Source organism: Ambystoma mexicanum, chromosome 6q (assembly GCF_040938575.1).
Source record: "Ambystoma mexicanum isolate Mex_15411 chromosome 6q, UKY_AmexF1_1, whole genome shotgun sequence".
Classification (NCBI taxonomy): Eukaryota; Metazoa; Chordata; class Amphibia; order Caudata; family Ambystomatidae; genus Ambystoma; species Ambystoma mexicanum.
The window spans coordinates 631430873-631445156 of record NC_090937.1 but is presented as its reverse complement, the minus strand read 5'-3'; the positions used below and the strand labels follow the sequence as shown (position 1 = coordinate 631445156).

Sequence of the window (14284 nt, the reverse complement as noted above, 5' to 3'; positions counted from 1 at the left end):
AGAATGGCGATAATTGTCTGAATCTACAAGCGGGGCAACAGGCTGGATCCTTTCAACTACCACCCGATTGCCCTTTTGGATGTGTTGGGTAAACTGTTGCTGCCATTCTTTTGAAGCAATTACAGACCTGGATCAGGACAGTGGAGAGAGATGACCTGAGGCAAACTGGTTTTGTCAAGGTAGTGGGCACTCACCTGCACCTTTTCTTGCTGAACATTCTGAAAGAGAAGGCCTTCAACAGCAATACAAAAATATACTTGGCAGTGTAGATCTTCAACTGCTGTCGGCTAAAATGGAGGCCTGGAACTGCCCAGTTGACTTATTGGCTGCCATCAGGTCCCTTTAAGAATCTACCAGTGTTCATATATGATTACATTCTCAAGCTCTTTTGAGCAGCCATATTCATACCTATAGAGGCCTGAAACAGGGCTGCCCATTGGCCTCAACTTTGCTTAATTTATATCACTCTGACATAGGGGAGTCGCTAGACAAGGCTAGAGTATTTCCTCCAAAGATCGGAGAAGGAAAACTCGCAAGGATGCTCTATGCAGATTACCTTGTGCTGATTGACAAAACTCCCATTGGGCTGCAGAGGAATCTAGAGAGCCTTAAGGAATATAAGAACACCAACGGGCTGTCAATGAAATCAACAAAACCAATCATTGTGATACTGGGTCCACAAAGCAGCATGATGAAACCATCCTTTAAATGGAATATTGGCCGAGAATTGTTGGCTCAGATCACTCAGGTCACATACTTCGGTGCCCTTAATAACAACAGCAGGATCGATCAACCACGGCAGCTGGTCCTGAATATTTTGACCAATCAAGGTCGGTTGATTCAGAGGAAGTATGGCAAGTTCTGTATTTTACTGGTGCTTTCCTTCTACAAATAAATTAAAAGTGGTTCCCTCTTTAGTAAATGGAGCCAAACGATTTCCATCAACTCTATCAGAAACTTGTCCTTCATTGCAGTTTGCTTTTTGGAGGAACACATTGATACTTCCGAATGTAATGTAAATTACATTGATCAGATACGAACTGGGTCTGACCTCGTTACACTTAAGGGCGACTTAGAAAATGTTGGCTCTCTTTCGCAAATGCACGCTGCCCCTTCCGGGGGGACCCTATCAAATCTTGCGGGAACAACTGGCGGTAACACTCTATTAGATCAATGGAGCAATGGATGCCGGCTGGCCCTAGATTACTTGCAAAACTGATTAGGATGAGTTGAATTAATAATCTGGAGACGGTGAAATGGAAATTGTGGCAAGATGATTGGATATAAACCCAAGAAGAAATAAACTTGCACCGTCTGCTGAGTGCTTTAAGAAGTGCATACCCAAATATCTAACTAAGGCCCCTAATGCGTGGTATAGGAATCAGCCTATGCGGTTTAGATTGGATTTATATCCCACGAATCAGCTCCTGCAGATTACAGGCAAACAGTTAATACAGGATGCAGATTCTGAATGAAAAGAGAGGTGATCGAGACGCTAAAGGATGTCACACTGTTCTGTTGGGGGCTGACTGAAGTAAGGAACAAACATATGGATTTTTAAAGGTGTTTGAAACAAACTTATAATGTACTCGAGTTCCCAGGAGCTGGAACATAAATTCCTTTAACTGGAGTGGATATGAAGGGAATAAAGAATGTATGGTTGTATGATAAAGGTTTGAAATGAACCATAAAACATTTTTAAAGAAAGACATTAAAAAAATATATATTTGAGCCAGGTAACACATGCCACAACACCATTGAGTAGCCATCACTGGAAGTTCATGTACAGACCACAGCCATTTCAGCAAGGCATTGTGGGTGTAAGAGATGCAGCATTTAAAAATGGTGGTTCTGCAAATTAGGATGGATTCAAGTGTGAGTTTTGATTGGAGTTTGCATTTAGCAATGCTGTCCATTTACAACTATGGTATTCTTCCATTCCAGAGTCAGGCAGTATTGAATGAGCATTTGCCATGTGGAGATACTCGAGTACCTGTATCATTCTGTGACCACCACATAATACAACACACATGAGAAGGAACTGTTTCTAAAATCAACACATGTTCATATCTATATTCTGAATGCATTTTCATGGCAATAAGGTTTAACTTGTATGTGCACATTGGATGCAATGAATCCTTGAAAACGTCATTGACTGAGTATTTAAAAACACTCTGGTAACGTGATACTTTTAATCATTTTTAGTCTTTTTCCACAAACCCAAAAAATGTTTTGCCAAGTAAAATATAACAAAATAAAAGTGCTTGCAAATAGACACCCTGTGCAGAGTCTGGATGCTCTTCTCTAGGCACATGGAAGATATTTGCTGCGAGGATCTGTGAATTCTTCTGCGGCTTTTTTATTCACATGTCGCGGAGCGTGCGCCAAAAGCTACACTTCATTGGTGAGAGACTTTCCCCATCTGTGGCGTGAGCTTAGGAGAAACAGCTGGTTGTCATGGTTGGTGCAGAAGAGGCTGAGAGAAGGAAAGCAGAAACAGAACGAGAGAGGGGGAAACAAAGGACCCGAAAAACTCATGCCTTGATGGAAAAATCTGAGCGTGTGTATGAAAGCAGTCCTCTTGCAACACCACTCTTGTCCCCCACCACTTCTCTCCACCTTGTGATGTGGCATCACGCCTGTTAGGTGTACTGCATCATAGCAAGTTAAATGCTGTGCTAGGTGTTTCTTTCCTCTTAATTGCTCCAAATGCATTGATTTGCTGATCCTATTACATAGAAACATCGGAGCAATCACAATTATATATACATATTTGATGTCCAATGCTTGGGTTTGCAACAACGTTCCTTAAGCAGATGATTGATTAAAATAAGAATGGGGATACATCCCATGTTTGCACATGGGGACTCTTGCAATACATGTGTGCATATAATCCAGAATTAGACATTTTCTATTCCCAGTTATTTGTCCAACCCGACAGAATTTCAATCTGAACCAGGTTTGGGTGTTAATATGAAATTATCTCCCTTTCTATACAATGATCATAATGTTTGAGAATTGTTTCCTCTGAGCCAACCATCTGGCTTCTGCTTCACAAAAATCTCCTTGCTACACCTGGATTCCCACTAGACTGCTCTCTGTCTATCTTTCTGTTTATTTATATATTTAATTGCAGTAGCCGGGTTATTGGTCTTTTAAAAGGAATGCTAACAGGGATGTCATTTCACCAAAATGCCAAGGGTAGCGGAAGTGACATCACACGACCCTTGACACCTGATGAGATCACAGGAAGTGATGTCATTTGACCCCACCCCGAAGTGATATCGCGGGAAGCGATGGAACACCACCTTTCATCCAATCACAAAACAGGAAGTGGCATCACATAGCATTGTACACTACGGAAAATATGGTTAAGATATCACTATAATGTGATGTACATTTCATACAAGAATGGATCGCCATATGTATAATTAAGATCAGTGTGTATAGGCCCATATTACCATATTACTGTGAATGCAAGCAGACGTCCATGACCAAATGATAATGATGTGTTATTATATAGCACTTGCGATTAAGCACTTTATATAGAACAAATATACACTCAATATCACCCAACCTGTTTATCTATCTAGGCAACCATCCATCAATTTACATTTCTTTTTGTTTTACTATCTGTCTCGTTGATAGCCAAAACTAAGGTGCTAGAATGTAGCACAGTTATATAATTGAAAGCCAGTTGAGATAAAATAATACCCATCACTGTCTGAATCATATAATTAAAGTTCATTCATGTGAATGCATGTGCACATGGCTATCCTATATTGTTAGCACCCCATTGTAATTAAACGTTCTACTATGGAAGTATTTCTTAAACGTGTTATGGCATGTTTTGTTATATTTGTATTGTATCATTTCTTAGCCTTCTTATGTTATAATGTGTTATGTTGTGTATTAAACAAGGTAATTTTCCCGGTTTGTACATTACTTGTGCATTGTTTCCCGTGGTAGTTTTCGTCTATTTGTTTTCAAATATAAGTTGTATGTTTGGAGGTATGAGAGACAGGGTTTGGGGTATAACCCCCACATTTAAGACAATAAATCGATTTTGCAGATTATAGACAACATCAGTATAAGACCTTTTTGAAGATGTTAATCTTGAATTAAAGGCAGATGTTGTATGCGCCCCTAGTTCCAGTCTATGATGAGGACAAGGAACATCAGAAGAAGAGCCCTTCAAATCCCATGGATCTCCCTACATGAATGCCCAGACTGAGTGATATATCACTGTCCTTACCAGTGTGTTTGTAGGTTGGTGATAGAAAAATCTGTATCTTCCAAACTAGCCATAGTAGGTTGTGGGCATGCTTGCTGTTGTGGTATAGTGGCTGTCAAAGTTGATATATAGTTCAAATATGACTTCTAAATTACGCATATGTTGAAATGTTATTGGCAAAGGTCCCACAGCATACATCCAGTTATGTACAAATAATGGCTAATTTCTCCAAACTGTCATTAGCATTTCTTTGCTGAACCACCTGAAGTCCCAGCATTGGTCAAACTATGACCTGCAAGTGGTAGATTGATGGATTTCTTTTAATGTTGTCCTGGTCTCCCATCCTGTTCTGGTAATCAGTTGTGAATATTTCCTATAATTCGGGAGGATAGATCTTGCTGTAGAAGTATACTCTGCCAATGCATGTGTTTACGTGTTCGATAAGGGAAGAGGTTGGATGAATGCTGCATGTAGTACTCCACACTATAAAATCCCCAGAATGACTTGGGTGTGTACTGGCTACACCTACTGAAATCGATATATGAAGATGGTTGGCCAACTTCAGATACCCAGTGAAGTCTTGCCTTGATGATGGAAAGGTCAGATTCAGTTCCAGGGGAGCAGTTTTGCATTGTGTTTGCATTTGCTGTGTTTCAGGCTTTCAGCAATTCGAGCAATTAATGGAAGGTTTGTGTAAGCTGCCGTTGCTGCTTTCCAAGAGGTCAGCGTGTTCTCCTCTCATGAAGGCTACATCTCAGTTTGTCAGAGCATTTGATGCTTGGGCCCACTGCAGAACCTCTACGTTCATCATAGTCTGTAGGCCCAGTCAACAGGTCTCTGGTGCTTTTGCAGGTGGTTTTTGCTCATCCATGCAAAAGAATTTAGTAATACGACCAATTTAGATTGTTCTTGGGGTGAACACGATTTATTTATTTATTTATTGTGCATCTGTAAGGCTCTTATACATCAAGTAAATTGTGTTTCAAAGCGCCCACAAGGCAACAGGGAGGGAACATGGGAGAGAAAAGCAAATATAACAATGAAAGATTGAGGCGGACTTACTAGGCCTTGTGAGCATTCAGAAAGTGCAAGTGCAGCAATAGAGAAGGGATGAGGAAGTGGGGGGTAAGTGCTAGGTGTAACAAAGAGGGAAGTGCTAGGGAGTAAGCAGCTGTTAAGGGATTGGGTGACAGTGGTCAGCTTCCAACAAATAGTGCAGGCCTGTGGTGGCATAGGCCAGTGGAAGTAATTCAGCGGACATGTTCTCTACAAATTAGATGTATTATATAATGTTATAAGCATTGCTTTGAAGAGTGCATCTTGCAAACCTTTTTTTAGGAGAGTCACATTTTAGGGGCAGATTCCATGGTGGTCACACAGAAGACACAGATTAAGGATCCCCAAAACTAAAACTAAAATGAGCCCAGTCCTTCTCAGTAGAATGCAGATAAAGCGTGCATTCACCCAAAGGAAATGCGCAAGTTAGCCTGTATGCGTTCATGCATTCTCTGTTTCATATGGTGTCCCCCGCATAGGAGAATCCTCAGTGCACACCTGAGAGGTAAGGTGGGGAGGAGGGAAGGGAAAGGGAGGATGGAAGGGTGGGAGGCAGGAAAGATAGCAGCACCCACACAGAATCGGGCCAATAAAGAAGCAAAGTGCTGACAAGTAGTATATTTAAGTTAATATCTAACTTTGTGACATGTGGCCAATACGGTAGACGTGAGGTGAAGCATCAGAGAAAATCAGCTCCCAGGAGATTAGCTACTAATCAGGTTGGTGTCGAGAACCCACAACAGAGTGTTCGATAGCACTAGGCCTGACACAGCCAACGTTTCATATGATTATATGAGTGCACCAACAGTTGTTGGAAGCCCAGGAGCAAAGCAGCCTTAAGGGAGTGTGTTTAGTATACTGTTGGGCAATGTGTCTGTGACCCAAGTTCAGTGCCACTTTCCTTGTAATGCACAGCACCTTGGAAGGCAATGTGGCATTTTACAGGCATTCACTGAAGCTGGTTTCATAAACCAGGTACCTCCTCGTACTTTCTGTGGCTGTGTTATCCGTCGAATCCTATTTTGGTTAGCCTACAAATGTTCAAGTTCTTTCTTTGGTAATCCCAGTAGCAGACTAGTATGAAAGCTCGACATTAATGTGTAGGAAGTGACCATTGCCAGCTGGGCCCTAGATCCGTTGTGAGAAGATCACAGCCCCTTGTGAAACCTTCTTGACAGGTTTATTACCCTTAGGAATAAAAAACACATGTTTAAGAACAACTCATAGCACACAGGTTCAATGCTATCATTTTAAGATTTAAAAAAAGGGCCCAATACGTGTTCTTTCAAGAACACGTAGGCATATAGAGCTCTAAGAAAAGTTGTCGAATTTGTGGTGGTTTTTCTTTGCTAATAGTGCTTGTCGCCCTGTTGCAGGTGTCTTCGGAAAGCACTGTGAATTGAACAGCTATGGGTTTGAAGAGATGTCTTTCATGGAGTTCCCCAGCCTGGACCCCAACAACAATTATATCTACATCAAGTTTTCGACCATCAAAACGAATGCCCTCCTGCTCTACAACTATGACAACCAGACGGGAGACCAGTCGGAGTTCCTGGCCCTGGAAATTGTAGAAGAGAGGATGAGGTTCTCCTACAACCTGGGCAGCGGAACGTACAAGCTGACAACCATGAAGAAAGTGTCGGATGGGCAGTTTCACACCGCTATCGCGCGCAGGGCTGGCATGGTAAGGAAAGCTGCGTGGACATGCTGTTTTGCGCCGTAATGTGTTTGCCTTACCATCCAGCTATACACATGCATAACCCATTAAGCTGGGGGCACTTCCGATCCGGCTTTGGGAAACGGAAGCATGTGGGTCACGCTGCTCTCGCATCTGGGCTTCCCCGGTGCTCGTCCCTTCCGTTAATGCCCCTCCTCATTTCCTTTAGTCTTCCAACTTGATGATAGTCCTGTCTAGGAGTGTGTATCAATCGCAGCCGGTGTGTTCACCTCTTGAGCTGTCTTTCTTTGCTGGGGGACGCCTGTGTTCCCCATGATAACCCGTAGGCCCATGCAGACCACTGACGATGTTCTCTTACTGCAGAATAATGGCTCAGGCAGATGTTGTAGGCATGCACCTCCTCATTCGGGAAAGCTCACGTATTAGCACCAGAAAATAGTGCAACCAATCTGCAGCACACCGAAAAGCACCAAACAGTGCACAACGCATGTGTGATTTTTGAACATTTTTAACACATGGGCCTAATTCATGGAACGTTTAGCGCGGTGCAAAGTGATTTTGCACTGCCAACAAACACGTTGAACCAAGCCTAATTCACAGAGCGGTGCAACGACTATTTTTGCAGAGCAAAGTCACTTTGCACTGCAAAAGTACTCTTTGCACTGCCCTAAATTGGACTCATGTTTTTAAAAAAAGCACTAAGTAGCATGGACTTAGTGCTTTGCACCGTGCTAAACAGTCAATGCATTAGGCCCACATGTCTCTATTCCAACCTTCGCTTAGGATCTGAGTAGCTGAAAAGCGGGTGCTTTTCTGTGATAATGTTCACGGTCGTAGCCTGTCTGCCCTTGTCTTGATTATCGTGAGAAATGCACCTGTATTGCTACACTTCACAGGAGAACAATCTTCCTAATGTTCTACTCACCCTTTCTTTCTGTCGTTTTTCTTTTTCCTCACCTCTCTGGGCATCTGACAATTCTTCTCGCTATAAAGATGGGGCTGTGGACAAACCTAGAAAAGTTGAATTGATGGGTCTATGAATAATGTATGCTCCCACGAACGGAATAAGGCACACTGGGAAAAATTAGGTCTAGTGTTCACTGGCCATTTTCAATGCCGGTACGGGCAAGAAATTGCATTCACTCACAACACCACAGAACTATTGATCACCAAATTGCATTTTGCACAGCCCATTTGTAGAATATGATCACTCCTGAACATGAGAACAAGCATAGACATATTTAGGGCACTTTAATGTTCATACCAGCGCCCGCCTTGCTATTCAATGTGATGGGAACTGTGTCATCCAATCCTCACCATTTTGGGGGCATCATTTACTAAACAGTGAACGTGTATGTATATGGTCCTGAACGGCCATTTTGCACTTGGGCACCAGGTTACTGCCATGTTACCATCAATTCTGATGTCATGCTTCAGTGTCACACTGTGGGCCGCAGGTCTGCACCACATTGCTTTCTGCCTAATATCTACCCCATGTGCGCTTGCTGCCCCCTTCCCCTGCCCCCCCGCTGACTCACACTGACATCCCCTTTTCCACCCCCGCCTATACAAACACACCCATGCTTAAACACACACACACTCACCCACACATAAACAGACACATACACTCAAACACACATTCTAAAAAAACGTGTTTAAAATACATTTCAAAAAACTAAAACAAATACATTCTATCTGGTCCCTCGCCTCTGCCCCCCCTCGCCAGCAAGCAGCAATGCCACAATTGAACGCGGGGCTGTGCATGATTGACACTTTCATAGCGTCTCCAGGGATAGATGCCTCGCAGGCCCACATGTATCCGAGCACATGAAAGACTACAGGGCCTCTGTCTCAGCAGGGAATAGGTGGCGCCCTCACGTACTGGACATCCTATCACGTGTGTGAATGCTATACGCTGAGCATAACATAACGCGGTGGCAGCCCCTCCCTAAAGGAAGGCATGCGCCCTGTCGCCCGTACAAACGGTCCACCACTGGTGCTAGGCATATGGTTTAGATATGTTGAAGAAATGATGCATTCTAATTAAATATGTATATAACCATTGCCATTCCTGCAGCTATTTGCAGGCAAACGATTCAGAAACCCCCACCCCACAAAGCTCTTGTTGCAGGAACGGTTTTCCCAACGTGACCGGCATACCTGCCGCCTGCCATTTCGAAGGATTTCGAAACTGTCATTTCCCACAGTGCAGTGGGGCTTTGTGGGAAGCTGGTAAAATCATTATGTTGTCAGACTGGAGATATTGCAGAGTGACAGGATAGAAAAAGCACACAGCTCGGAGAGGTAACTGTAGGAAGTGGAAGGGCTGGAATAACCAACGGGAACATCTGAAAAGCAGCCAGTAAGGAGCTTCGAAGAACACGGGTCCAAACAAAACACGGCTCAGTTATCCTTTCCTTCTGCAGGGAAGGGCTCGCCCGACCGGGTTTTTACACAGGAAGAACACAGTCTGGCGGATATGTAAAAAGCAACAAGGCGACTTTATGTATTCTTGTAGAACATCCATGCAAGTCTCAAGCACACATGTTGATAGTAATGTTACGAAAAAGCATCTTGTCTAGTGCATCTTCTGCCATTTTGGCCACTGTGGGCGCTATTGTTCAATGCAACGGCTGGAACAGATGCGTTTCTTTTATAACATGTTTCAGACGGGCCGGTTGATGTTTTCTGGAGGTAAGAAGTGGGTAACGATGTGCAAGAGTCACATGAAAAGACACACAAGGCTGTGTGTTGATGTTTGCAATGATTGAAGTGTACAGTTAGGCGAGTGGAGCGAATGTTTGGACGTGTCATTTGTCTGGATGAAGCAGCAGCGGCTGTGCCACCGGAAGTGAGTGCCTTGGAGTTTCAGGAAGGCCTGCCTGGTGGTGCTGATTGAACTCTGCGCTGGAGAAAAATAACGGCAATTGATGACATAAAGGGGGCACATTGGAATTTAATAGCCCGTGTGAGCTCTTTCAGGGTTAGCCAAACATAAACACAGGCCAAGCAGTCGCAAAAAAATATAACATTTGATATTAATGAGCTATGCCCACCCTATCCCCCGCATTCTTCTGGAAACCGCGACACTAGTCCTATATTGATAGATGGGCTGCATATATTTATTTTCGCACAACTGGTTCTCAAGACAATTGAGCCTAGAGTTTATTATTGCTATGCATGCCCTGGGTAGGGACATTCTTTTAGTTACGGGAGTGAATGAGTGTAAAAAGAACGCTATTCCTGGATATGTGTGTACTTATCTGCTGATCATGATTCATATTTCATAGCCGCAAGATTATGCATTTACTGCAGGTATATAGATTTAGATAATAAGCATTACCGCATATATCCCATTACTGTGCATTAGATTACATTATGCAAGTGATGGCAGCTCTGCAGAGGAGATATGCCTTTCATTGCAGAAATAACAGAGTCGTACAATTATAGAGTGCAAAAAATATCGCAAGAAAAAAATATTGAAATTACTTTTACAGTGCACATTGTAAAAATACCTAATTTCAGGAGTGAGGGGGGCCGAACCCACCCTATATCTCATACTCCTAAACTCTCATAATCTCCCTTCCCTTTATCCCAATTTTCACCTAATTCTGTTCATTTTATTTACACCTAAAACACACCCCTACCATTACATTTTCTTTTCTTTATTGAGACATTTTGTCTACTGTATTTTTTACCCGCTGTATTATTTCTTGCAATATTTTTTCATCTTTGTAAATTCATTCTTTATTATTTCCTGCAATATTATCACTGCATACCGTATGAAATAGAGTGTGCATCCACACTTGTACCGGAACCTTACCACCCATGCTCTATGTCTTTGAAGGAATTAGAGACGCATTGTTTCCATGTATGCCACAAACATATTAATTAAGAAAAACATCTCTGATGTTTAAAATCTGGATCTATTTTGTGTGTGGCCATTTACGGTGGACGATGTGAAATGACACACAACTGCTTTGTAAGTTGCTTACTAAAAACGATTCTTCTGTTCGTTGTAGGCTGCCTCGCTCACTGTGGACTCCTGCTCGGAGGACCACGACCCTGGATACTGTACCATTAGCAACGTGGCTGCTTCCACTGATTGGTGAGGCCCATAAGCGGGTGATGTGCATTTGGAGAAGTTGATGTGGCCTTGTTATTGACTTTGGAATATACAGGCCCAAGTTGTCACCTCATATTCCAGTCTGGACCAAATTGTGTGGGCCTGAGCAATTCACAGAATGTCCTTATCTGCCAGAATCTAGATTGCCTGGAATCATATGCTGGGTGCTATACACAACTCTAGAATGCTTACATGTTACCAAAAGTTGTCAGTCTACTAGTGTGAGGGTTCCTTCAGCAAACTCAGTAGATCAGCAACAGATAGCTTGTACCATTGTGGTCATCAATGTATTATTACATTACAATTTCTCTTAGGCTGGTTTTTGGTTCAATAGACACTATGCTCACACTTGACAAGAGTATCATAATTGCTGACCTCCTGGCACTGGCTACAAGTAGAACCAAGTTGCCTGTGTCAATTTCAAAGAAAAAGCTAATTGCGGTTTACGGTGCATTAAACCTACACACTGCTTGTGACTGCTGCAGGCTCGCTGAAAATGGGACTGCTCACTGAGAACCTTTTACGCCTTTTCAGAATGACCATGTGATGTTCACATCCATCTTCTCTCAAAATGCCTTTGTTCCCTTTTCACCACTTTACCTTTCCAAATTGTGAGCAGAGTTGATCAGAAACATGGTATTTTCACTCCTGAACTTTGTCCTCAAAGTTATTTCAAGGTTCAAAAAGTTAGTAAATGGGAATGCTGCAAAGCAGCTTTTGTGAGTAAGAGGTGTCAGTATTTGGAAGTAAGACAACTATACCACTTTCCCGCTGGATCCTACTGCCATGGAATCAGCCATGTCCATGTCTATACATCTGCTTTGCTGGCTCAAAGCCAGGCCTGGAGATGTTAACCTCTACCATGCAGTTAATCGTTGGCACTGGTAGCTAAAGTACAGATAAGATTAACATGATCTCAGACATGTAGAATCGAACCATTAACCCACTGTGTTGTGGTCAATGTTATAAAGTAACTTTACATGTCTTCTCTACTCAACATGCTTCTTAACTTAGTTATACTTACTTTACATCCATGCTGCTTTCATTATAGAGGTGCATGGTCTCATGTAACGTTGCTGTCCCACTTGCCAATGGGTCGAATGCTTTCAGGGTGATAATGGAAGCCGTGCCACGAGTGCGGCAACTTGTGTGGATTTGATCGTATCTGCAGTCGTTGCTGTTCACAGCTGTGCCACTCAATCATGCATACTGATATTTCTCTTTCAGGATTCTGGATGTGCAGCCGAACCGACTAACTGTGGGAGGAACTCGATCTCTGGAGCCCATACTTCAGAAGAGGGGGCAAGTGGAAAGCCATGACTTCATTGGATGCATCATGGAATTTGCAGTCAATGGTCGTCCTCTGGAACCAAGTCAGGCATTGGCAACTCAAGGAATCCTCGACCGGTATGTCGGTGCAAAGCAAAGCTCCATGAAAAAGGACGCGACCAACACTACTGGCATTCCCATAACTTTGATTGTATTGAAGTAAACCTTGACATGTGCATGTTTGGAATGTGGCCGTAGATCATGCACAAAAGGTGGCAGGCACACATGACAAGCAACACATTAAGTTCAGTCCTCACTATTCTGCCGATATGCCGATAATGTTCTATGCAAGCAGATCTGGCTTGGCCAATGTTACAGTTTGAGATCATAGAGCTCAACACATTGAGTACCAGTTAAATTGGACAGTGATATATAATGATAATGATAATGATGTGTTATTTATATAGCGCCTTAATCCAAAGCGATTCACAGAGCACATATTTACATACAATATCACCCAACTGAAATTGGTACTCATTTATCGACCACAGTGCTCCGAAAGCAGTCAATGCATGCTGGTATTGAATGCATTCCGACCATTCTGGCTTCAACATAAAGCATTCCCCAGGCACGGGAAATGAGTCATCAGTACAAAACAATAAAATGTAACCATTGTCTGAACCGCCACGGCCCTCGGGCAGAAACACAATAACATTCTTTCACTAACGCCCCTACTAACTGTGGAAACATATGTGACTGTGTCTTATTAAGCATGTCTGTTCTTTGTTTAGATGCCCCAGATTGGAAGGAGCGTGCACTACTAGCCCATGCCAGCACGAGGGTTCCTGCACGGATTACTGGTCCTGGCAGCAGTGTGACTGCAAAGATGGCTTTACTGGAAAGCACTGTGAAAAATGTAAGCAGGGAAAAGGGAAATGTGACCAGAAAAGAAACACGAGCTATGTACAACTATATAATGCTAAGTAAACAAACATACAAAGGCAAAGGGTTTGCGAAAGCAAGTAGCCCTACCAATAGAATGCTTGCTTTAAATGAGATGTGGCCCGCCACAGTACCCAGTATGTGCCGCATGCAAAACCATTGCTAATCCGACTTTGGCATTGGTTTTGCAATGGTTCGTGTGTCTAGGTGCAATGTCCCATCAGATGTAAAAAATGTGCCAGTGCACCACATGATTCGGGTGCATGTAGGCAACGTATGACCACATGTTTAAGAAAGCGGGGCCGACTCTGGAAACCATAGCTTGTTATGTTGACATTTCTGCACCCCAATAGGCCCCAAATGTCCACCCACCTTGTATGTGAGAGTGGGTTCCTGTTTGTCGTTTGGCCCCAGAGTGTACTACTGCTCCAACCAATGCACCTCCCTGGATCTGTACCACATGTGTTGTACCCTGGTAGAAACATTAGGGACATTATATGCAGCTGCACACAGATTCCCACAGCAGATGTGCCGACTCAGTTGTTGTGGCAGCTCACATTTCCATAAATGATGAAGAGTCCAATTCTATGCTGCACACATAGATGAAATAATTCTAGCAGAACAAGGTTAGTTATTTCTCACACTGCAATTAGGTTTTGCTGCTGCTGTGCTGATCAAATGTGATCTTCCTGAACCAACTCTTTCAACCATTTTCTTTCAGACATCACAGCCGACACCGCACTGTCACTGGAAGGAAAGGGGCGTCTCGATTACGCTGTGAGCCAAAGCAAGAAGCGGGACTATTTGCTGAGGCAAAACTCACCTGGTGCCATTCCAGAGCCCGTCGCTGAAAACCACTTAGAAGTAAAGTTCAGGACAAGGAGCGAGAACGGCCTTTTAATCCACATCCAGGAGAGCAGCAACTACACAACTGTAAAGGTGAGGTTAAAGCGGAGGCTGGTCGGCTTCGACTGGATCC

General features: G+C 43.1%; 1 protein-coding gene across 1 annotated transcript in view; it reads left to right on the top strand.

Annotated features, from left to right (window-relative positions):
* Nucleotides 1-14284, top strand: part of FAT4 (FAT atypical cadherin 4) — a 438908-nt gene that overhangs the window by 407551 nt on the left and 17073 nt on the right. The window contains exons 11-15 of the mRNA XM_069631121.1: nucleotides 6667-6974; nucleotides 10991-11076; nucleotides 12322-12501; nucleotides 13155-13279; nucleotides 14027-14244. Of these exons, the coding sequence (XP_069487222.1) occupies nucleotides 6667-6974; nucleotides 10991-11076; nucleotides 12322-12501; nucleotides 13155-13279; nucleotides 14027-14244 (917 nt within the window). The remainder of the gene's footprint in view (nucleotides 1-6666; nucleotides 6975-10990; nucleotides 11077-12321; nucleotides 12502-13154; nucleotides 13280-14026; nucleotides 14245-14284) is intronic.